Source organism: Panulirus ornatus, chromosome 51 (assembly GCF_036320965.1).
Source record: "Panulirus ornatus isolate Po-2019 chromosome 51, ASM3632096v1, whole genome shotgun sequence".
Classification (NCBI taxonomy): domain Eukaryota; kingdom Metazoa; phylum Arthropoda; class Malacostraca; order Decapoda; family Palinuridae; genus Panulirus; species Panulirus ornatus.
In genome coordinates this window covers 10,331,767-10,358,762 of record NC_092274.1, presented here as the reverse complement: position 1 = coordinate 10,358,762, position 26,996 = coordinate 10,331,767, and the positions used below count along the sequence as shown (strand labels likewise).

At 40.6% G+C, this 26,996-nt stretch overlaps 1 protein-coding gene across 1 annotated transcript in view; it reads right to left on the bottom strand.

Moving 5' to 3' along the window:
* LOC139764751 (protogenin-like) overlaps positions 1-26,996 on the bottom strand; it is a 1,310,239-nt gene that overhangs the window by 577,812 nt on the left and 705,431 nt on the right. Inside the window, exons 17-18 of the mRNA XM_071691615.1 lie at positions 5,485-5,642; positions 5,001-5,231 (exon numbers count right to left, since the gene is read on the bottom strand). Coding sequence (XP_071547716.1) covers positions 5,001-5,231; positions 5,485-5,642 — 389 coding nt within the window. The remainder of the gene's footprint in view (positions 1-5,000; positions 5,232-5,484; positions 5,643-26,996) is intronic.

Sequence of the window (26,996 nt, the reverse complement as noted above, 5' to 3'; positions counted from 1 at the left end):
TCCAAAACTCTTGCATTCAAATCCCTAACAACCACATCCATAAACAAATTAAACAACCATGGAGACATCATGCACCCCTGCTGCAAACCGACATTCACTGAGAACCAATTGCTTTCCTCTCTTCATACTCGTACACATGCCTTACATCCTCAATAAAAACTTTTCACTACTTCTAACAACTTGCCTCCCACACCATATATTCTTAGTACGTTCCACAAAGCATATCTATCAAACCTATCATATGCCCTCTCCAGATCCGTAAATGCTACATACAAATCCTTTTGCTTTTTTGAGTATTTCTCACACACAATCTTCATAGCAAACACCTGATCCACACATCCTCTACTACTTCTGAAACCACACTGCTATTCCCAATCTGATGTTCTGTACATGCTTTAAACCTCTCAATCAATACCCTCACGTATAATCTAACAGGAATACTCAACAAACTTATACCTCTGTAATTTGAGCACTCACCTTTATCCCCTTTGCCTTTGTACAATGGCACTATACATGCATTCTGGCAATCCTCAGGCACCTCACCATGACTCATACATACATTAAATATCCTTACCAACCAGTCAACAAAACAGTCACCCCCCTTTTTTTAATAAATTCCACTGCAATACCATCTAAACCCGCTGCCTTTCTGGCTTTCATCTTCCACAAAGCTTTTACTACCTCTTCTCTGTTTACCAAATCATTCTCCCTAACCCTCTCACTTCACACACCACCTCAACCAAAACACCCTATATCCGCCACTCTATCATCTAACACATTCAAGAAACCTTCAAAATACTCACTCCATCTCCTTCTCACATCACCACTACTCGTTATTATCTCCCCATCAGCCCCCTTCACTGATGTTCTCATTTGTTCTCTTGTCTTATGCACTTTATTTACCTCCTTCCAAAACATCTTTGTATTCTCCCTAAAATTTAATGATAATCTCTCACCCCAACTCTAATTTGCCCTCTTTTTCACCTCTTGCACCTTTCTCTTGACCACCTGCCTCTTTCATTCATACATCTCCCATTCATTTGCACTATTTCCCAGCAAAACTCATCCAAATGCCTCTCTCTTCTCTTTCACTAATAATCTTACTTCCTCATCCTATCACTCACTACTCTTTCTAATCTGCCCACCTCCCATGCTTCTCATACCACAAGCATCTTTTGCGCAAGCAATCACTGCTTCCCTATATACATCCCATTCCTCCCGCACTCCCCTTATGTCCTTTGTTCTCAACTTTTTCCATTCTGTACTCATTCACTCCTGGTACTTCCTCACACGTCTCCTTCCCAAGTTCACTTACTCTCACCACTCTCTTCACCCCAACATTCTCTCTTCTTTTCTGAAAACCCATACAAATCTTCACCTTCGCCTCCACAAGATAATGATCAGACATCCCTCCAGTTGCACCTCTCAGCACATTAACATCCAAAAGTCTCTCTCTCACATGCCTATCAATTAACACGTAATCCAACAATGCTCTCTGGCCATCTCTCCTACTTACATATGTATACTTATGTATATCTCTCTTTTTAAATCAGGTATTCCCAATCACCAGTCCTTTTTCAGCGCACAAATCTACAAGCTCTTCACCATTTCCATTTACAACACTGAACACCCCATGTACACCAATTCTTCCTTCAACTGCCACATTACTCACCTTTGCATTCAAATCACCCATCACTATAACCTAGTCTCATGCATCAAAACTGCTAACACACTCACTCGGCTGCTCCCAAAACACTTGCCTCTCATGATCTTTCTTCTCATGCCCAGGTGCATAGGCAGCAATAAATCACCCATCTCTCTCAATCCACTTTCAGTTTAAACATATCAAGCTAGAGTTTACTTTCTTACACTCTTCTTACTCTTACTCCTTCCCTTGCTCTTGTCGTCTCACTAACCCTGGCTTTACTCCCAAAACATTCCCAAACCATTCTTCCCCTTTACCCTTGAGCTTAGTTTCACTCAGAGCCAAAACATCCAGGTTCCTTTCCTCAAATATACTACCTATCTCTCCTTTTTTTCTCATTTTGGTTACATCCACACACATTTAGACACCCCAGTCTGAGCCTTCGAGGAGGATGAGCACTCTCTGCGTGACTCCTTCTTCTGTTTCCTCTTTTAGAAAGTTAAAATACAAGGAGGGAGGGTTTCTAGCCTCCCGCCCTCATCCCCTTTAGTCGGCTTCTAATACATGTGAGGAATGCATGATAAGTATTCTTTCTCCCCTATCATGTTATTCACATTTGCTCTCAGCTTTCTTCTTTCACACACTTTCCCAAATTCAGTCACCTTCTTCTGCAGTTTCTCACCAGAATCAGCAACCAGCACTGTATCATCAGCGGACAACAACTGACTCACTTCCCAAGCCCTCTCGTCCACAACAGACTGCATACTTGCATCTCTCTCCAAACTTGCATTCACCTCCCTAAGAACCCCATCCACAAACAAATTAAACAACATGGAGACATCACGCACTCCTGCTGCAAACAAATATTCACTGAGAACTAATCACTTTCCTCTCTTCCTACTTGTACATATGTCTTAAATCCTCAATAAAAACTTTTCATTGCTTCTAGCACCTTGCCTCACACACCATATACTCTTAATACTTTCCACAAAGAATCTCTATAAAGTCTATCATATGCCTAAGTTGAATATGTACATGTGTATATATGTATATGTCTGTGTATGTACATGTATACATACATTGGAATGTATAGGTATGTATATGTGCATATGTGGGCGTTTATGTATATACATGTGTATGTGGGTGGGTTGGGCCATTCTTTCATCTGTTTCCTTGCACTACCTCACTAACGTGGGAGACAGCATCAGAGTATAAAACAAAAAATAATAATAATAATGAATATGATGTATATGTTGATATGTACATGTATGAACATATGTATATGTTGATATTTGTACATGTATATTTATATAAGTGTATATGAGTGGAGGGTCTTTCTTCGTGTTTTTTCTGGTGCTTTTTTGCTCTCATAGGAAATGTCGATTACGCATAATAAAAAATAAATAAAATATAGTGATCTATAAGTCTTGTAGATAAATGTAGTCATATAAAAAGTATCCTTGGGCAGTTATTTTGTCATAAGTGTTTTATGAATAAGGCTTACTTCCTGGAAAGCCAGGAAGACATTTTATGCACCTAGTAACAAAAATGAGGAAAAGGATGAAAGGGCCAAATATTTGGTTCTGTCCTATTCTCCTAACTTGGCTGTTGTAAGACATGTTGCCTTCCAGTAGAATAACACAACAGTTAGACCTTAATTAAAAGTAGGCTAATTATCAGAAAATTTGGAGTGTTTATGCCATATAATGTAGGGCAAGTAAAGATGTATACATTAACCAGACTGGTAAAACAGTAATGGAGAGATGTTATTGGCATAGCCATTCAGCATGCAGAGATGACCATAAAAAATGCGAATGCTAAACTCTGGCATGAAAATGATCACCCTGTAGACTTTAACAACCCAGTAACATTGTACTCCTCATCTGATTATGCTACCCATAACATCTTAATTGCTTACGCTCAAAACTTTAATTCATCCCCATGCAACTTTAAAGCACATCCTGTTATCAGGCAAATCATTATGAAAGACTTATGAAAAAATGACAGCATCATTAAACCCTAGGGAGAATAAAAAGATGTTTTGTAAGGAGGTAAATAATGTGTAAAAGACAAGAGAACAAGAAGAAAATCACGTGATACCCTCACTCAGCTTTCTTACTCCTTTTGATAACAGGAGCATAAGTGTCATCTAGGAGGGCAAAAATGGGTATGTTTGAAGGTACAGTAATCCCAATAATGTTACATGGATGCGAGGCATAGTATATAGATAAGGATGTATGGAGAAGGGTGGATACATTAGAAATGAAATGTCTGAGGACAATATCTGGTGTGAGGTGACATGATCAAGTAAGTAATAAAAGGGTAAGAGAAAGGTGTGGTAACAATAAGTGTGTGGTTCAGAGAGTTGAAGAGGGTGTGTTGAAGTGGTTTGGACACATGGAGAAAATGAGTAACAAGAAGTTAACAAAGAGGATATATATGTCAGCAATGTACGGGACAAGAAAAAATGGGAGACCAAATTGGTGATGGATGGATGGAGTGAAAAAGATTTTGTGACCAAGGCCTGAATATGCAGAAGGATGAAAGGCATGCATGAGATGGAGTGAACTGGAATTATGTGGTTTACAGGGGACAACATGCTGTCAATGGAGTGAACCAGGGCATGTGAAGCCACTGGGGGAAACCATGGAAAGGTGTGTGAGATCAGTTTGTGGATAGGGGGATGTGGTGAGTAAATGCAGCCTTTCTTTGTCTGTTTTTGGGGCTGCTTCACCAACATGAGGTACCATATACAAGTAAGACAGAAAAAGATAGAATACTGAAACATCCTGCACCAATTAAAAGTACGGTACCTTATAAGACATTTTTGAAAGATTCTTAAAGCATATATTGGTCATATTTGAATATGCTACAGCCATTTGGTTTCCTCATTAGATTGGAAATAAACTTATATTAGACAGTATAGCATAACGCCTTAGAATCAACAAAAGTTGAGAAATTTGAGCTACAACCAAAGATTAAAACCCCAGAGTGGACCTTCATCAGAGAGTTGATATGTTTGCCCATCTGACAATGATAAAAATGTTTGCAATAACCATGTGTCTCACCATCATAAAAAAATTGATAAAAACAAAATCCTGGAGATAATTTCTTCTTATAACAACAGACAACTGAAACAGACTAACTAATGAAGAAGCACATTCAACACAAACAGAACAGGTAAAAAGTATGCATGATAAATATGCAAAAATATAATATAAGGGATCATAAGAAATAAGCCTTTTCCCTTTAATAGAAATCTTAATTACATAAATTGAAATGGAAAGTTCACAAACACAAAATCACATACAGACTAACATGCAAAACAGAGAATAGTACAACTCGTCTGGAGTACCTTTACTGTAAACTTCTTTGATTCATCTTCAGAGGTATCATTTATCACCTTCAGAGTAACAATGGGAGGAGGGGGAATACTGTTCTTATTTCGGTTTGACATGTTATGACGTATCCAAGGCCAGTCATTTTTTGTAGGGTAACCAACCTTTGTGCCTGCCAAAACTTGCACTTCATACTTCTTACCCGGATGGAGGTCATGGATCTCATATTCATGAACATCAGCTGAGACCTAATGTCAAATACACATAAAGATAAAATCAAAATTGCAACCATATCTATAGACATTATAAATGCTAGCTAGAATCACAGCACATATGCATTTAAACATAACTATATTTACTCAGAGAATCATTAATACAAAAATAATCAGTAATATGATAATTATACTATTTTTCTAAGTGCATGAAAAAAACAGTATACAAATGTAGATAGCCCATTCTGCTGTCTAGAGAACAAAATTCAATACAAAGAATAAAAAATACCTCAATAACATTATAATAATGATGGTTTAGTCTTCTCCAGTGGATCTTGTAACCTATAATGGTTCCTCGAGCTCTTTCTGGTGGAAGCTTGCCCCAGGTGGCTAGGAGCACTGTTGGTGACCTCTGAGTCAGCCGCACATTTGGAGCCCCCGTAGGAACTGCGGACAATATTGACCATTCCATTTTATCAACAAACACGTATCAAAGAAAGATTAACCTTTGACAAAACTTTTAATATTCATCCTACCAGCTTTAAAAACTATAAACGATGCACAAAAGTTATGCAAAACGTAACAAAACATACAGTAACTTAAATCATCTGAACATCTAACAATCTTGATACTGGAGGTCTAGATCACAATAAAGTGCAAGGTATTCTAGCATCACGTAATTAACTGCAAAATAGGAAGATCTACATTGAAACAGTTAAGAATAAATATCAACACTAATAAGATTTTTTTATTACTACACATCTCTCTTATCCTTTAATTACTTACTCGATCAAACCACCTCACACCACATATTGTCCTCAAAAATCTCATTTCCAACACATCCACCCTCCTCCACACAACCCTATCTATAGCCCATGCCTCGCAACCATATAACATTGTTGGAACCACTATTCCTTCAAACATATCCATTTTTGCTCTCCAAGATAATGTTCTCACCTTCCACACATTCTTCAACGCTCCCAAAACCTTCACCCCCTCCCCACTCTGTGACTCACTTCCACTTCCATGGTTCCATCCGGTGCTAAAACCACTCCATATCTAAGCACTTCACTTCCTCCAGTTTTTCTCCATTCAAACTGACCTCCCAGTTGACTTGTCCCTCAACCCTACTGAGCCTAATGACTTTGCTCTTATTCACATTTACTCTCAGCTCTCTCCTTTCACACACTTTACCAAACTCAGTCACCAGCTTCTTAAGTTTCTTATCTGAATCAGCCACCAGTGCTGTACCATTAGCGAACAATAACTGACTCACTTCCCAAGCCCTCTCATCCACAAGACTGTATACTTGCCCCTCTCTCAAAAACTCTTGCATTCATCTCCCTAGCCACCCTATCCATGAACAAATTAAACAACCATGGAGACATCACGCACCCCTGTCGCAAACTGACATTCACTGGGAAGCAATCACTTTCCTCTCTTCCTATTCGTACACATGCCTTACATCCTTGATAAAAACTTTCCACTGCCAACAACTTACCTCCCACACCATATACTCTTAATACCTTCCAGAGAGCGTCTCTATGAACTCTGTCATATGCCTTCTCCAGATCCATAAATGCTACATACAAATCCATCTGTTTTTCTAAGTATTCCTCACATACATTCTTCAAAGCAAACATCTGATCCACACATCTGCTATCACTTCTGAGAGATGTGTGGTAATAAAAAGAGTGTGGTTGAGAGAGCAGAAGAGGGTGTATTGAAATGATTTGGTCACATGGAGAGTATGAGTGAGAAAAGATTGACAGAGAGGATATATGTGTCAGAGGTGGAGGGAACGAGGAGAAGTGAGAGACCAAACTGGAGGTGGGAGGATGGAGTGAAAAACATTTTGAGCGATTGGGGCCTGAACATACAGGAGAGTGAAAAGCATACAAGGAATACAGTGAATTGCAATAATGTAGTATACGGGGGTCGATGTGCTGTCAATGGATTGAACCAGGGCATGTGAAGCGTCTGGGGTAAACCATGGAAAGTTTTGTGGGCCCTGGATGTGGAGAGGGAGCTGTGGTTGTGGTGCATTACACATGACAGCTAAAGACTGAGTGTGAACTAATGTGGCCTTTGTTGTCTTTTCCTAGCGCTACCTCACATGTGCAAAGGGGGAGGGGGTGCCATTTCATGTGTGGCGGGGTGGCGATGGGAATGGATGAAGGCAGCAAGTATGAATATGTGCATGTGTATATATGTATATGTATGTATGCGTTAAAATGTATAGGTATGTCTATGTGCATGTGTGGGCGTTTATGTATATACATGTGTATGTGGGTGGGTTGGGCCATTCTTTCATCTGTTTCCATGCGCAGGAGACAGCGACAAAGTATAATAAAAAACAATTCTAATAAGATATCTACAAGGAATATTCAACACTAGAAATAACTTCTACAGAAATTATATGGGAAGCCTAGATCACAAGAACAGTAATCAGAAGGGTGAAATTCTTGCAAAAACACTGAACATTTTAATCATTTAATGTATATCTCTGATGCTCCTTCCCTCATGGAACTCCCATCATGGAGTGGCCATGGCAAAAGGGTCTCCACTTATCCCTGTCCTTATATGCCTCCCTCATAAACACCATTCCATGCATTCTTCCTCTACTTCTCTCCCTCCAATATTCTTCCATCCTATCTGTCCATCACAGGTGGTCTTCCACTCACACCAACCCCTTTAACTGTACAATCATACACTCTCCTTGTAAACTCCCAGTCTTGTATTCTTTTCACATGGCCAAACCACCTCAAAGTACTATGTGTCACCCTTTCTACCACTTCACAATTCACTCTTTTTGCACTCCCTGCCATACCACATCTTTTATAAACGCTTTCATTTCTTTCTTAATTCCTACTAGTCACACCACATGCTTTTCTTAAATGGCTCATTTCCACAGCCTGCATTCTTGATCTCTGTGCCCCATTCCATGTCCATGTTTTTGTTGCATAGGTCAGAGATGGGAGGACTATGCTGTCCCTTAATCCTTTCTTCACTTCCATACTTACACCTCTACCCTTCATCATTCTACTAAGGGACCCAATGACTCTTCTACCCTGTACTGCTCTCTCTCCTATCTCTCCTTCAATATAACCACACTTACCCACTGCTTCTAGATACATATATTCTCTCACTATTTCCAGTATTTTTCCTTCCATATCCAAGCAAATCTAATACACTTTCTATTTTCACTCCATTCCACTCGATTCTGTCATATGCTTTCTCCATATCGGTAAAAGCTAAATACAACTTCTTACCTTCTGCATTCAGTCACTTCCACCTCTCTATCAATTACTACTCTTGCATACACTTTTCCTGGTATACTTAACAGACTTATTCCTCTTTAACTCCTACATACATCCTTAGCACCTCTTCCTTTGAATTAAGGAATGATTGCTTTCACAGAATCCTCTGTTTCTACGCTAAATTACATATATGATTCATCCACTCTATCACACTTTCTCCTCCATACTTTGGCATTTCAGCCATAATCCTATCCACTCCATGTGCCTTTTCCTACCTTCAGCCTCATTATTGCCCTTCTTACCTCCCTTTTCGCTATGCTTCCGACTCTTGTATCCTCTTCCTTCCATCCTCTATACCCATTCATGTAACAACTGCTGCCTCCCCTTCTCCAACGGTCATCAATTCTTCAAAATAATCTTTTCATCTTCCTTTCACTTCCTCCTTTTGATTCAGCAACTCCCCTTCCTTACTTCTCACATCAACATTTCCATTCTTACATCCACCTCTTTCTTTTCTCACCTCCTTCTCGTACAGTTTCTTCTTATCCTGAAACTTTCCACTTAACTTCCTTCTGGAATCTTCAACGACTCTGCTTTCCTTGATCAGCTTCTTAACATTCCACTTACATATTTTGCATTCCTCCCTCCTTATCTGCCGAACTTCCACTGGTACATTCCTATTGAGCAATCTACCATATGCCTTTTTCTTCTCTTACACAGCATTGCTAATCTATTCTGTCCACCATGTATTGCCCTTTTTATTCCTGTATTTCACTACTTTGTAACCAACTACTGATTCTACAACCTTTAGTTGTATTTCTCTAAACATTCTAAATACCTCATTCACACATGACTGTATTCCTACATTCAGTGCACTTCCATCAAAGCTTTCAGTTCCCTTCCTTTCATAATGTTCCCAGCATTTTTCCAATTCATCTTCTCGCTTGCCAACATTTATACCTCTCCATTCTTCCTTATACAATACCTCAACTTCTCCTTGGTCCTTATTCCCACAAGAACCACAAAATGGTCAGTCTCCAAAGAATCCTCTCACAACTCTAGCATCTAGCAGAGCCTTTTTTAATCTTTCATCCACTGCCACACAGTCAATCAAAGCCCTTTACTCTTCTCTTCCACCATGCCTCATTCATGTATATCTGTGGATTATCCTACACTGAAAAAAGGTGTTTGCGAGGAATAAACCCCCTCTCAGCACAAACATCCACAAGATAACTTCCATTCTCATTTACTCATATAATATAATCTTAATGTTCCACTGAGCAGAGGCAATTATCTATAACTCTGAGGCCCATTTCCTCCAGGAACTTCCATCAAGGAGGCGGCCAGGCTAAAAGAGTCTCCATTTATCCATGTCCTTACATACCTCCTTCACATACACCATTCCATGCATTCTTCCACCGTTTCTCTCCCTCCAGTTCTCTTCCATTTCATTTCACCATGTCACAGGTGGCCTTCCTCTCCCACCAACTCCCTTAATCATACTATCACGCACTCTCCTTTTAAACTCCCCATCTTGCATTCTTTCCACATGCCTGAACCACCTCAAAGCATTATGTTTCACCCATCCTACCACTCCACAATTCATTCCCTTTGCATTCCCTGCCATACAAATTCTCTCATACTCCCCCTAATTACTTTCTTCCTTCCATCAAGTCACACCACAAGCTACCCTCAAATAACTCATTCCCATAGCCTGGATTCCTGACCTTTTGACTCATTCTATGTCCATGTTTTGGCTGCAGAAGTCAGGGTCAGGATGAATATGCTGTCCCTTAATCCTCTCTTCACTACCGTACTTACAACTCTGTCCTTCATTATTCTATTAAAGGACCTAACGACTCATCTACCCTGTACTGCTCTCTCCCTTATCTCTTTTTCCATGTAATCATATTCAACCAAGATAGCTCACAAATACTTAAATCTGTCATCTCTTCCAGTCTTTCTCCCCTAATATCCATAAAATAGTTTAGTACACTTTCTTCTCTTACTCTGTAGGGCTTTACAAAATCTATACTTTCACTTGTTTCCTTTCAAACACCAGTACTTTACTTTCAGTTGCATTCACCTTAAGTCCCTTACACTTACACACACTGTAAAACACATTCACAACCTTCTGCAAAGCCTCTTCACTTTCAGCACACAACACAGTATCATCCGCAAACAGGCTTGTCACTAGCCACCATCCATCACCACCACACTCCATCTCCACACCCATTTACCCTAGTTTTGCCTTTATCTTTCTTATTACTCCATCCATACATATATCAAAAAGCCATGGAGACATCACACAGCCCTGCCTCACACCTACATGTATACCAAAACTTTCGTTCAACTCTCCATCAACTCTTACGCATGCATTTGTTCCTCACCACAATAGAAGGCTTTCACACCATCTAACAGATGTCCCCCTATCCCATACATCCTCAACATATCCTATAAAGCATTCCACTTAATTCTGTCATTAGCTTTCTCCAGATCCATGAAAAAAGCATACAGGTTCTTACCTTCTGTTAGATACTTTTCCACAATCACTTTCTGTAAAAATCTAATCCACACATCCTCTACCTTTCCTAAACCTTCCTTGCTCCTCACTTATTTTGCATTTAGTCACTGCCACCAATCTATTAGTCACCATTCTTGCATATACACTTTTCCTGGTATACCTTTTCCTTCAAAATAAAGGAACAATGATAGCTTTCACCCGATCCTCAAGCACAATCTTCTGCTTCATGATAAATTACATACCAAGTGCATCCACTCTATCACACTTTCTCCTCCATACTTTAAAATTTTGGCCATAATCCCATTCACTCCCGGTGCTTTTCATACCTCCCACCTCATAACTGCCCTTTTAACCTCCCTCCTTTTTTTCCTTCCACTCTCAATGCCTATACATAAAACAACTGCTGCCTCACCTCCTACTCTTTCCATCTTCCTTTCACTCCAACTCAAAATTGGGAAAAGTTCTGTATTTCAGTGCCTCAAAAGGATACTTTAGTTTTCTGGAGTATCCATGTTTCACCCTGCCTTCTCATGATGACCTCATTACTACCCACTTAGGGGTGAAATAAAAGGGAGAGGCATTACCCAACTCAATCAGGGTAATAGCAGTAGTATTTCTTTTCATACAGGCTAACACTTGAGGTGTGCTGGGATTTAGTTTTTCTGACAATCTGGGAGCCCCACTGCCTCTACGAAGCATTTTACTAAAGTTGCCCTCTGGCAGTGGCCTGTCAAGGGTAAGGCACAAAAACTGCTAAGAAGTGGCATTGGAGTCTACCAGTTATGCCAGGGAGTGAAATGGATGAATGATTACAGGTGATAGCACTGAATGTAAATGGGATGACTGATGAGAGTAAAATGGAGAGCTTGTGGAGAAATCTGAAAGTTATAATTTGGATATACTGGGTAATGAGGAAACACATATCCTTGGGAAAGGTGCACAGAGTGAAAATGGAAAGATGAATGCAAGGTATGGGATGGAATGGAAGGAAGAGTGGCATGAATGGTAATGAATGAAAATTATCTGAGAAAAGGAAAATAAGGATGTGAAACTGTGCTGTCACTAAGAGTATGGGAGGGTGTTACAGAGCATGGACGGAATGGATCAAGAACAGTGCAGGTGAAAGGAAAGACTGGGCATGTATATATGCACCGTGAATATGAAGACTGTGAGAGGTAAGGATGAAATGAAGTGTTTCAGGAGAAATTTGAACGAGTGCATAAATGGTTTTGAGGTGAGAAAGGTGATTGCAATGGGTGACAAATAAAAAGGCAGAATGCGATGAAACTGGTGAGATAGTTGGTAAATGGGAAGTACCTGTAGTAAATGAGAATGGAAGTTATCTTGTGGATGCCTGTGCTGAGAGATGTTTATTCCTTGCAAACACCTGCTTTCAGCACAAGATGATCCACAGGTATACATGGATGAGAAACAATGAAAGAGAAGAGCAATAGGTGTTTCACTATGTGGCAGTAGATGAAAGGTTGAAAAAAGGCTGTTCCTGATGCCAGAGTTGTGAGAGAACTCTTAGAGACTGACTATTCCATGGATCTTGTGGGGGTAAGGAGCAGGGAGAAGTGGAGGTATGGTTTAAGGAAGAATAGAGAGGTAAAAGTGTTGGTAAATGAGAAGATGAATCAGAAAGAAGTAAGGAGTAGGAAAGTGTGGTGACCAAAAGTTTAGATGAAAGTGCATTAAATGTAGGGATGCAGTTATCTGTGAATGAAGTGTTTAAAATGTTTGAAGAAAAGACTGTTAAAGGTTGTAGAATTAATGGCTGGTTATAAGGTCATGAGATATAGGAATAAAAATGGCAATGCAAGGAGGCCAGAGATTAAATATGCTCTGGAGGAGGAGAAAAAGGCATAAGGTAGATTGCTCAAAAGGAATGTACCAGTGGAAGTTCAGAATGTTAAGAAACTGATAGAGAAAAGCAAGGAAAGAGTAGATGAAGATTTTGGTATAAAGTGAAGTGAGAAGTTTAGGGAAAATAAAAAGAAATAATACTGGAAAGAGGTGAAAAAGGAAAGAAGTCAATGTAAGAGTGGAAATGTTGACGTAAAAAGTAAGGAAGGGGAGTTACTGAATGAAAAGGAAGAAGTGAAAGGAAGATGGAAAGAGTATTTTGAAGAATTGATGAATGTGGGAGGATAAGAGGCAGCAGTTATTATATGCATGGGTATGGAGGATGGAAGGAAGAGGATACAAGTACAAGGGAATATAACATGAAGGGAGATAATGAGGCTGAAGGTAAGAGAGACACCTGAAGGAGATGGGATTATGGCTGAAATGCTGAGAAGAAAGTGTGTTAGAGTGGATGCATTTGATATGTAATTTACAATGGAAACGGAAGTGCCCAAGGATTGGGTGAAAGCTATTATTGTTCCTTTATTCAAAGGAAAAGGTGCTACAGATGTATATAGCAATTATAGGGAAATAAGTCTGATAAGTCTGTATAAAAGAAAGAGACAGGAGGTCAAGAGAAAGGTGCAAGAGGTGAAAAAAAGGGCAAATGAGAGTTGGGGTGAGAGAGTATCATTAAATTTTAGGGAGAATAAAAAGATGTTCTGGAAGGAGGTAAATAAAGTGCGTAAGACAAGGGAGCAAATGGGAACTTCAGTGAAGGGCACAAATGGGGAGGTGATAACAAGTAGTGGTGATGTGAGAAGGAGATGGAGTGAGTATTTTGAAGGTTTGTTGAATGTGTTTGATGATAGAGTGGCAGATATAGGGTGTTTTGGTCGAGGTGGTGTGCAAAGTGAGAGGGTTAGGGAAAATGATTTGGTAAACAGAGAAGAGGTAGTGAAAGCTTTGCGGAAGATGAAAGCCGGCAAGGCAGCAGGTTTGGATGGTATTGCAGTGGAATTTATAAAAAAAGGGGGTGACTGTATTGTTGACTGGTTGGTAAGGTTATTTAATGTATGTATGAATCATGGTGAGGTGCCTGAGGATTGGCGGAATGCGTGCATAGTGCCATTGTACAAAGGCAAAGGGGATAAGAGTGAGTGCTCAAATTACAGAGGTATAAGTTTGGTGAGTATTCCTGGTAAATTATATGGGAGGGTATTGATTGAGAGGGTGAAGGCATGTACAGAGCATCAGATTGGGGAAGAGCAGTGTGGTTTCAGAAGTGGTAGAGGATGTGTGGATCAGGTGTTTGCTTTGAAGAATGTATGTGAGAAATACTTAGAAAAGCAAATGGATTTGTATGTAGCATTTATGGATCTGGAGAAGGCATATGATAGAGTTGATAGAGATGCTCTGTGGAAGGTATTAAGAATATATGGTGTGGGAGGAAAGTTGTTAGAAGCAGTGAAAAGTTTTTATCGAGGATGTAAGGCATGTGTACGGGTAGGAAGAGAGGAAAGTGATTGGTTCTCAGTGAATGTAGGTTTGCGGCAGGGGTGTGTGATGTCTCCATGGTTGTTTAATTTGTTTATGGATGGGGTTGTTAGGGAGGTAAATGCAAGAGTTTTGGAAAGAGGGGCAAGTATGAAGTCTGTTGGGGATGAGAGAGCTTGGGAAGTGAGTCAGTTGTTGTTCGCTGATGATACAGCGCTGGTGGCTGATTCATGTGAGAAACTGCAGAAGCTGGTGACTGAGTTTGGTAAAGTGTGTGGAAGAAGAAAGTTAAGAGTAAATGTGAATAAGAGCAAGGTCATTAGGTACAGTAGGGTTGAGGGTCAAGTCAATCAATTGGGAGGTGAGTTTGAATGGAGAAAAACTGGAGGAAGGGAAGTGTTTTAGATATCTGGGAGTGGATCTGGCAGCGGATGGAACCATGGAAGCGGAAGTGGATCATAGGGTGGGGGAGGGGGCGAAAATTCTGGGGGCCTTGAAGAATGTGTGGAAGTCGAGAACATTATCTCGGAAAGCAAAAATGGGTATGTTTGAAGGAATAGTGGTTCCAACAATGTTGTATGGTTGCGAGGCGTGGGCTATGGATAGAGTTGTGCGCAGGAGGATGGATGTGCTGGAAATGAGATGTTTGAGGACAATGTGTGGTGTGAGGTGGTTTGATCGAGTGAGTAACGTAAGGGTAAGAGAGATGTGTGGAAATAAAAAGAGCGTGGTTGAGAGAGCAGAAGAGGGTGTTTTGAAGTGGTTTGGGCACATGGAGAGAATGAGTGAGGAAAGATTGACCAAGAGGATATATGTGTCGGAGGTGGAGGGAACGAGGAGAAGAGGGAGACCAAATTGGAGGTGGAAAGATGGAGTGAAAAAGATTTTGTGTGATCGGGGCCTGAACATACAGGAGGGTGAAAGGAGGGCAAGGAATAGAGTGAATTGGAGCGATGTGGTATACCAGGGTTGACGTGCTGTCAGTGGATTAAATCAAGGCATGTGAAGCGTCTGGGGTAAACCATGGAAAGCTGTGTAGGTATGTATATTTGCGTGTGTGGACGTATGTATATACATGTGTATGGGGGGAGGTTGGGCCATTTCTTTCGTCTGTTTCCTTGTGCTACCTCGCAAACGCGGGAGACAGCGACAAAGTATAATAAATAAAGTATACAAGGAAAAGTGTATGCAAGAGTGTACACTGATAGAGTGATGCAAGTGACAAAGCAGAATAAATGAAAAGCAAGGGGGTTTTATAAAAGGAAGGGGGTGTGTGGATCAGATTTTTGGGGTGAAAATGACACTGGAAAAGTATCTTGAGAAAAGTAAGACGTTGTATGTAGCTTTTATGAATCGGTAGAAAGCGTATAAGAGTTGACTGGAATGCTTTATGGAATGTGTTAAGGATATATGGAGTAGGGGGACAACTGTTGGGTGGTGTGAAAGCCTTCTACAGATGAGCCAATGCAGGTGTGAAAGTGGGTGGACGGTTGAGTGAAAGTTTTGGCAGACATGTGGTTGTGGGTCAAGCTGTGTGATATCATCTTGGCATTTCAATATATACATGAATGGAGTGATGAGACAAAATTAGGAAAGGGGGGTGCAAAGATGGATTGTGACTAAAGACAAGCATGACTGTGTTGTTTGTTGAGAGTGAAGAGGAACTGCAGAAAGCTGTATGTGTGTTTTATGCATGTAAGCATAAGTGATTAAAGGTAAATGCAAGTAAAAATAAAGTAGTGGCATTTGAAAGGAAACAGAGAGAAAGTATAGATTTTTCAAAATATTATTATGAAAAAGAAAGTGTAATAAACTGTGTTACAGATACAGAGGGGGAAAGACTGGAAGAGGCAAGAGAATATAAGTATATAAGGGCTATTTTGGGTGAGTTTGGTGCAATGGAAGAAGAGATTAGAGAAACAGCAGTAAAATGTAGGAGACACTGGGTCCCTTAACAGAATAATGAAGAGTAGGGGTGTGAGTATGGAAGTAAAGATAGGACTATGGGACAGCATAGTTCTGACACTGACCTATGAAACTAAAACATGGACACTGAATGAGTTGAAGAGGTCAAGAATACTGGTTATGGAAGTGAGCTATTTGAAAGAAGCATGTGGTATGACTAGATGAAATGAAGAAAGAAATAAGAGGGTGTATAAGAGATAAGGTATGGCAGGAAATGCAAAAAGAATGAATTGTGGAGCTGTGGAGCTGGGTGAAACATAATACTTTAAGGTGGTTTGGGCATGTGGAAAGAATGCAAGACAGGTAGTTTACAAGGAAAGTGTATGACAGTACATTTGAACGAGATGGTGTGAGAGGAAGACCACCTGTGAAATGGAGAACTAAAGTTGAAGAGTACTGGAGGGGTAGAAATGGTGGAAGAATGCACGAGGGAGGCACGTAAGGCCAGGGGTAAATGGAGACTCTTTCACCATAGCCACCTCCTTGACAGGAGTTCCCGAAGGGAATAGACATCAGAGATATAGAGAGACAGATTAACATTTCCCCTCTTAATCCACTTCTTTCCTTTTTCACCTCCTTTTGGTAAAATATCTTATTTTCCTTAAAGCTTTCACCAACTTTTTTCCAGAATCTTCGTCAACTCTTTCTTTGCTTTCCTCAATTAGCTTTTCAACATTCTGCTACATATCTTATATCCTTCCCTCCTTTGCTAAACCTCCACTGGTACATTCATTTTGAGCAATCTACCATATGCCTTTTTCTTCTCTTCCACAGCATTTCTAATCTTATCTGTACACCATGCATTTCCACTTTTATTCTTATATCTCACAACCTTGTATCCAACTGCAACCTTTAACAGTCTTCATTTACACATGACTACACCCTACATTTACTGCACTCTATATAAACTTTCAGTCCTCCTCCTTTCACACACCTTGCATTCTTTCTGATTCATCTTTTCACTTGCCAACACTTTTACTTCTATATTCTTCCTTACACTGTACCTTCACTTCTCCTTGATTCTCACAACCACAAAACTTGCAAAATGGTCAATCTCCAAAGAATCCTCTCATAACTCTGGCATCCAGCACATACCTCCCCAACATTTCATCCATTGTCACATAATCAATCAAACCCTTTTGCTCTTTTCCATCATTCCTTATCCACGTATATCTGTGGATCATCTTGTGCCCTAAAAAGGTGTTTGCAAGGATATCCACAAGAAAACTTCCATTCTCATACCATCTATTTCCCTCCGTCTCAAACCCACTGATACAGTCATTCAAATTTTTCAGAAACATTTCATTTCACTTTTACTTCACTTAGTGTTCATATTCACAGGTGCAAAAACACATACCCAAGCACACTTCATAATCCCACTCTTTCCTTTTACTCACTCTTCTTGATCTGTTCCATTCTTGCTCTGCAACACTCTCCCATAATCTTTGTGATAGCACAATTGCACAGCCTTCTTTCCCTCTTCCCTGATAAGTTTCGTTCTTTTCCTTCCATACCATTCCTTTCATGCCCTCTCACAATATGCATTCATCATTTCCATTTTCACATTATACACACTGCCCAAGGATAGCATATCGAAATGATAACTTTTAAAATTCTCCACAAGCTCCCTCGTTTTACTCTCAGCCATTCAGAGGCATCATCTTCAGTTGCTCATCTCTTTTACTCCCGGGGATAACTAGTGGACTCTACTGCTGCTTCTTAGCCTTTAGTGCCTTATCCTTGATAGGCCACTGACAGAAAGCAACTTTACCACAGTGTTTCCAGAGGCAAACACATACAGAATATAAACATACACAATATTAGCTCTAAACAACTATTATTTAACAAATATTATCTCCTACAAAAAGAAAAATACTGAATTGCCATATACAGTTGAAGGTAGATGATAAGGACAAACACATGCACATATCAAAAAATGTTTTCTCTAAGATAAATACAAGCGAACTATCCTGAAATAACAAAATAGTTACATTCCAGAAAATTTTTTTTTGTGAAGCAAGCAACTGAAACCCATTATACTGGGATTCAGAAATATTCCCGTGGACAATTTTCCATACCCAATAATCAACCACTCAACTGTGCAATACTGTACTAGAGAAAGCCTTCCCCCCGTAGAAAAAAAAAATAAAAATAAGCACTGAAGTACAGTACACACTTTATGGTTTCCTTACATGTATCATTTACACACTTTACACACTAAGCACACTACACATACATATCATCTATATATCACCGATGCATAACTTACATTTACATAGGCACACCTTTATTTTTATGAATAACTACACTAACATTTAATTTTCTCTTCTCTGCAATTGATTTTGCAAGCATGACAGATTTTTCAGGATAATCTCTTCCGAAATTAGTTCACTAAGGGATGATAGATGCATGGCATATACCCATTATGGCTTGTGAAGTTTCAATATCACCGTGAGCATTTATACTTCCCATGTATTCCTCACATGTCGTAGAAGGCGACTAAAGGGGGGGTAGCAGGACCTGGAAAACCTTCCCTTCTGGTGTTTCAATTTCTAAAAGAGGAAACAGAAAAAGGAGTCAAGCAGGGAGTGCCCATACTCCTCGAAGGCTCAGATTGGGGTGTCTAAATGGGTGTGGATGTAACCAAGATGAGAAGAAAGGAGAGACAGGTAGTATGTCTGAGGAAAGAAACCTGGATGTTCTGGCTCTGAGTGAAACAAAGCTCAGGGGTAAAGGGGAAAAATGGTTTGGAAAAGTCTTGGGAATAAAGTCAGGGGTTAGCAAGAGGACAAGAGCTAGGGAAGCAGTAGCACTCACAACTCCTAAAGCAAGGGTTGTGGGTGTGCATGATAGAATGTAAGGAAGTAAATTCTTGATTAATGTGGGTAAAACTGACAGTGGATGGAGAGAGATGGGTGACTATTGATGCTTATGCACCTCCTAATGAGAAAAAAGATCTTGAAAGGCAAGCATTTTGGGAGCAGCTGAGTGAGTGTGCCAGCAGTTTTGGTGCAAGAAATCGGGTATTAGTGATGGGTGATTTAAATGTGGAGGTGATATATGAGGCAGTTGAGGGAATAATTAGTGTACTTGGCTATTCAGTGTTTAAATGGAAATGGCAAAAAGCTTGTGGATTTGTAAGCTGAAAAAAGACTGGTAAATTGGGAATACCTGATTTAAAAAGAGAGAAATACACAAGTATACATATGTGAGTAGGAGATATAGTCAAAGGGCACTATTGGATTACTAGTTAATTGATAAGCATGTAAAAGAGAGACTTTTGGATGTTAATGTGCTGAGAGGGGCAGCTGGTGGGAAATCTGATCACTTGTGGAGGTGAAGGTAAAGATTTATAGAGGTTTTCAAAAAAGAAAAGAGTGTGGTGGGGAGAAGAGAGTGGTGAGAGTAAGTGAGCTTGGAAAGGAGACTTGTGTGAGGTAGTACCAGGAGAGACTGAGTGTAGAATGGCAAAAGATGAGATCAAATGATGTGAGGGGAGTGGATGATGAAGAGCATGTATTTAGGGAAACAGTGATGGTATGTGGCATGAGAAAGGTGGGAGGTGAGTATATTAGAAAGTGAGTGGTGGGATGAAGAAGTAAAGTTGGTAGTGAATGATAAAGAGAGGCATTTGGAAGATAATTGCAAGGAAGGAGTGCAAATGACAGAAAGATATATGAGAGAAAGAGGCAGGAAGTCAACCAGAAGGTACAAGAGTTGAAAAAGAAAGCAAATGAGAGTTGGGGTAAGAAAGTATCATTAAACTTTAAGGAGAATAAAAAGATGATTTGGAAGGAAGTAAATAACATGTGTAAGACAAGAGAGCAAATGGGAACATTGGTGAAGGGGGAAAGGGGGGAAGTGATAACAGGAAGTGATGGTGAGGAAATGGAGTGAGCATTTTGAAGGTTTGTTGAATGTTTCATAACAGAGTGGCAGATGTAAGGTGTTTTCGTTGGGGTGGTGTGAGAAGCGAGAGAGTCAGGAAAAGTGGTTTGGTGGAGAGAGAAGAGGTAATGAAAGCCTTTCAGAAGATGAAATCTGGCAAGGTGGTGGGTTTGGATGGTATTGCAGTTGAATTTATCAAGAAATGGGGTGAATGTCTTGCTGATTGGTTGGTAAAGATACTCAACATATGTATGGATCATGGTGAAGTGCTTGACAGTTGGCAAAATGCATGTATAGTGCCATGGTACAAAGGCAAATGGGATGAAGGCAAGTGTTCAAACTATTGAGGCATAAGTTTATTGAGTATTCCTGGTAAATTGTATGGGGGGGTATTGATTGAGAGGGTGAACAGAACATCAGATTGGGGAGGAGCAGTGTGGTTTCAAAAGTGGTAGAGGATGGGTGGATCAAGTGTTTGCTTTGAAGAATGTGTGAGAGAAATACTCAGAGAAACAGATGGATCTGTATGTGGCATTTATGGATCTAGATAAAGCATATGACAGAGTGGAAATAGATGCTTTGTGGAAGGTCTGAAGAGTATACAGTGTGAGAGATAAGCTGCTTGAAGCAGTGAGGACTATTTATCAAGGGTGAAAGGCATGTGTATGAGTAGGAAGGGAGAAGTGATTGGTTCCCAGTGAAGGTTGATCTGCAGCAGGGGTGTGTGATGTTCCCATTTCTTTCTTTTCTTTCAAACTATTCGCCATTTCCCGCATTAGCGAGGTAGCGTTAAGAACAGAGGCCTGGGCCTTTGAGGGAATACCCTCACCTGGCCCAATTCTCTGTTCCTTCTTTTGGAAAATTAAAAAAAATGAGAGGGGAGGATTTCCAGCCCCCCGCTCCCTCCCCTTTTAGTCGCCTTCTACGACACACAGGGAATACGTGGGAAGTATTCTTTCTCCCCTATCCCCATGGCTGTTTAATTTCTTTCTAGATGGGAGGGTTAGGGAGGTAAATGCATGTGTGTTTGAGAGGAGGTGAATATGCCTTACAACCTTGATAAAAAGTTCTCTGCTTCTAGCAGTTTACCTCCCACACCATATACTCTTCAGACCTTCCACAAAACATCTCTATCAACTGCATTACATGCCTTCTCCAAATCTATAAATTTCCAAATTTCTCACACACACATTCTTCGAAGCAAATCCCTGATCCCCACATCCTCTACCACTTCTGAAACCACACTGCTCCTCCCCAATCTGATGCTCTGTACATGCCTTCACCATCTCACTCAATACCATCTCATTTGATGCTCTGTACATGCCTTCACCCTCTCACTCAATACCCTTCCATACAATTATCCAGGAATACTAAACAAACTTATGCCTCTGTAGTTTGAACACTCGCCTTTATCCCCTTTGCCTTCGTACAATGGCACTATACATGCATTCTGCCAATACTCAGGCATTTCCCCATGATCCATACATCCAGTGAATATCCTAACCAACCAATCAACAACACAGTCACACCCTCTCTTACTAAATTCAACCGCAATACCATCCAAACCTGCTGACTTGCCAAATTTCATCTTCCGCAAGGCTTTCACCATCTCTTCTCTCTTTAACAAACCATTCTCCCTGATCCTCTCTCTTCACATACCACCCTGACCAAAAACACCCTACATCTGCTGCCTTATTACCAAACACATTCAACAAACCTGCAAAATACTCACTCCATCTCCTTCTCACTTCATCACTACCAGTTATCACTTCCCCCTTGCCCCTTAAACAATGTTCCCAATCGTTCTCCTGTCTTTCGCACGTTACTTACTTCCTTACAAAACACATTTTTATTCTCCCTAAAGTTTATTGATACTCACTCACCCCAACTCTCATTTGCCTTCTTTTTCAATCCTTGCTCCTTCCTCTTGATCTCCTGCAGCTTTCTTTTATACATCTCCCAGTCATTGGCACTCCTACCTTGTAAGTATTGTCCAAATGCCTCTCTTTTCTCTTTCACTAACAACTCACTTCATTCCACCACTGACTACCCTTTCTAATCTGGCCACCTCCCACCTTTCTCATGCCACATGCATCTTTTGTACATACCATCAATGCATCCCTAAATACATCCCATTCCTCATCCAATCCTTTTGAATCATTTGTTCTCACCTTCTACCATTCTATACTCAATTTCTCCTAGTAGTTCCAAACAAAAGTGTCCTTTACAAGTTCACTTACTCTCACCACTCTCTTCTTCCCAACAATCTCTCGTCTTTTTTGAAAACCTCTACCAGGGCATGAGAAGCATCTGGGGTAAACCATGGACAGGCCTGTGGGGCTTGGATGTGGAAAGGGAGCTGTGGTTTCAGTGCATTACATATGGCAGCTAGAGACTGAGTGTGAATGAATGTGGCCTGTGGTTTCAGTGAATTACACATGGCATCTAGAGGCTAGTGTGAATGAATGTGGCCTTTTTGTCTTTCCCAGCGCAACCTCGCTGGAAGGGGGGATGTTCTTTTGTGTAGCTGGGTGGTGGTGAGAATAGATGATGGCACCAAGTATGAATATGTACATGTATATATAAGTATATGTCTATGTATGTATGCATATGTATACGTTGAAATGTATATGTTTGTATTTGTGCGTGTATGGGTGTTCATGTATATATATATATATATATATATATATATATATATATATATATATATATATATATATATATATATATATATCTTTTCTTTCAAACTATTCGCCATTTCCCGCTTTAGCGAGGTAGCGTTAAGAACAGAGGACTGGGCCTTGGAGGGAATATCCTCACCTGGCCCCCTTCTCTGTTCCTTGTTTTGGAAAATAAAAAAAAACGAGAGGGGAAGATTTCCAGCCCCCCGCTCCCTCCCCTTTTAGTCACCTTCTACGACACGCAGGGAATACGTGGGAAGTATTCTTTCTCCCCTATCCCCAGGGATAGTATATATATATATATATATATATATATATATATATATATATATATATATATATATATATATATTATATTATTTATTTTTTCATTATACTTTGTCGCTGTCTCCCGCATTTGCGAGGTAGCGCAAGGAAACAGACGAAAGGAATGGCCCAACCCCCCCCCATACACATGTATATACATATGTCCACACACGCAAATATACATACCTACACAGCTTTCCATGGTTTACCCCAGACGCTTTACATGCCTTGATTCAATCCACTGACAGCACGTCAACCCCGGTATACCACATCGCTCCAATTCACTCTATTCCTTGCCCTCCTTTAACCCTCCTGCATGTTCAGGCCCCGATCACACAAAATCTTTTTCACTCCATCTTTCCACCTCCAATTTGGTCTCCCTCTTCTCCTCGTTCCCTCCACCTCCGACACATATATCCTCTTGGTCAATCTTTCCTCACTCATTCTCTCCATGTGCCCAAACCACTTCAAAACACCCTCTTCTGCTCTCTCAACCACGCTCTTTTTATTTCCACACATCTCTCTTACCCTTACGTTACTCACTCGATCAAACCACCTCACACCACATATTGTCCTCAAACATCTCATTTCCAGCACATCCATCCTCCTGCGCACAACTCTATCCATAGCCCACGCCTCGCAACCATACAACATTGTTGGAACCACCATTCCTTCAAACATACCCATTTTTGCTTTCCGAGATAATGTTCTCGACTTCCACACATTCTTCAAGGCCCCCAGAATTTTCGCCCCCTCCCCCACCCTATGATCCACTTCCGCTTCCATGGTTCCATCCGCTGCCAGATCCACTCCCAGATATCTAAAACACTTCACTTCCTCCAGTTTTTCTCCATTCAAACTCACCTCCCAATTGACTTGACCCTCAACCCTACTGTACCTAATAACCTTGCTCTTATTCACATTTACTCTTAACTTTCTTCTTCCACACACTTTACCAAACTCAGTCACCAGCTTCTGCAGTTTCTCACATGAATCAGCCACTAGCACTGTATCATCAGCGAACAACAACTGACTCACTTCCCAAGCTCTCTCATCCCCAACAGACTTCATACTTGCCCCTCTTTCCAAAACTCTTGCATTTACCTCCCTAACAACCCCATCCATAAACAAATTAAACAACCATGGAGACATCACACACCCCTGCCGCAAACCTACATTCACTGAGAACAAATCACTTTCCTCTCTTCCTACACGTACACATGCCTTACATCCTCGATAAAAACTTTTCACTGCTTCTAACAACTTTCCTCCCACACCATATATTCTTAATACCTTCCACAGAGCATCTCTATCAACTCTATCATATGTCTTCTCCAGATCCATAAATGCTACATACATAAATGGTGAATAGTATGAAAAAAAAAAAAAAAAATATTTTATATTTTTTTTATTATACTTTGTCGCTGTCTCCCGCGTTTGCGAGGTAGCGCAAGGAAACAGACGAAAGAAATGGCCCAACCCCCCCATACACATGTATATACATACGTCCACACACACAAATATACATACCTACACAGCTTTCCATGGTTTACCCCAGACGCTTCACATGTCTTGATTTAATCCACTGACAGCACGTCAACCCCGGTATACCACATCGCTCCAATTCACTCTATTCCTTGCCCTCCTTTCACCCTCCTGCATGTTCAGGCCCCGATCACACAAAATCTTTTTCACTCCATCTTTCCACCTCCAATTTGGTCTCCCTCTTCTCCTCGTTCCCTCCACCTCCGACACATATATCCTCTTGGTCAATCTTTCCTCACTCATTCTCTCCATGTGCCCAAACCACTTCAAAACACCCTCTTCTGCTCTCTCAACCACGCTCTTTTTATTTCCACACATCTCTCTTACCCTTACGTTACTCACTCGATCAAACCACCTCACACCACACATTGTCCTCAAACATCTCATTTCCAGCACATCCATCCTCCTGCGCACAACTCTATCCATAGCCCACGCCTCGCAACCATACAACATTGTTGGAACCACTATTCCTTCAAACATACCCATTTTTGCTTTCCGAGATAATGTTCTCGACTTCCAAACATTCTTCAAGGCCCCCAGAATTTTCGCCCCCTCCCCCACCCTATGATCCACTTCCGCTTCCATGGTTCCATCCGCTGCCAGATCCACTCCCAGATATCTAAAACATTTCACTTCCTCCAGTTTTTCTCCATTCAAACTCACCTCCCAATTGACTTGACCCTCAACCCTACTGTACCTAATAACCTTGCTCTTATTCACATTTTTTTTTTTTCATACTATTCACCATTTTCCGCATTAGCAAGGTAGCGTTAAGAACAGAGGACTGGGCCTTAGAGGGAATATCCTCACCTGGCCCCCTTCTCTGTTCCTTCTTTTGGAAAATTGAAAAAAAAAATTGAAAAAAAAAAAAAAATGTGTATGTGGCGGGTTGGGACATTCTTGATCTGTTTCCATGCACTACGTTGCTGATGCAGGAAACAGTGATTAAGTATAGTGAATAAAAAAAAGATTATTATTTCTTTATTTATTATACAAAGTCACTGTCTCCCATGTTAGCGAGGTAGCACAAGGAGACACACGAAAGAATGGCCCAGCACACCAACATACACATGCATATACATAAACGCCCACACACGCACATATACATACCTATACATTTCAATGTACACATACATATACATACACAGACATACACATATAACACATATACATGTTCATACTTCCTGTCACCACCCCGCCAAGCATGAAACAGAACTGCCCTCCCCCCATGCCTGCGTGTGATAGCCCTAGAAATAGACAACAAAGGCCACATTCATTACCACTCAGTCTCTAGCTGTCATGTGTAATGCACTGAAACCACAGCTCCCTTTCCACATCCAGGACTCACAAAACTTTCCATAGTTTACCCCAGGTGCTTCACTAGCCCTGGTTCAATCCACTGACAGCACGTCGACCCCGGTATAACACATCAGTCCAAAGCACTCTATTTCTTGCACGCCTTTCACCCTTCTGTATGTTCAGACCCCGATCGCTCAAAATCTTTTTCACTCCATACTTCCACCTAAAATTTGGTCTACCACTTCTCATCATTCCCTCCACCTCTGACACATATATCCTCTTTATCAATCTTTCCTCACTCATACTCTCCATGAGACCAAAGCATTTCAATAAACCCTCTTCCACTCTCTCAACCACACTTTTTTTATTACCACATATCTCTCTTACCCTTTCATTACTTACTTGATCAAACCACCTCACACCACATATTGTCTTAAACATTTCATTTCCAACAAATCCATCCTCCTCCGCACAACCTTATCTATAGCCCATGCCTCGCAACAGTATAACATTGTTGGAACCACTATTCCTTCAAACATACCCATTTTTGCTCTCCAAGATAACGTGCGTGCCTTCCACATATTCTTCAACATTCCCAGAACCTTCGCTCCCTCCCCCACCCTGTGACTCACTTCCGCTTCCATGGTTCCATCCACTGCTAAATCCACTCCCACATATCTTAAACACTTCATTTCCTCCAGTTTTTCTCCATTGAAACTTACCTCCCAACTGACTTATCCCTCTACCCCAATGAACCCAATAATCTTGCTCTTATACGCATTCACTCTCCGCTTTCTTCTTTCACACACTTTCCCAAACTCAGTCACCAACTTCTGACTTACTTCCCAAGCCCTCTCATCCACAACAGGATACTACTTGCTCCTCTCTCCAAAACTCTTGCATTCACCTCCCTAACAACCCCATCCATAAACAAATTAAACAGCCATGGAGACATCATGCACCCCAGCCATTTACCAACATTCACTGGGAA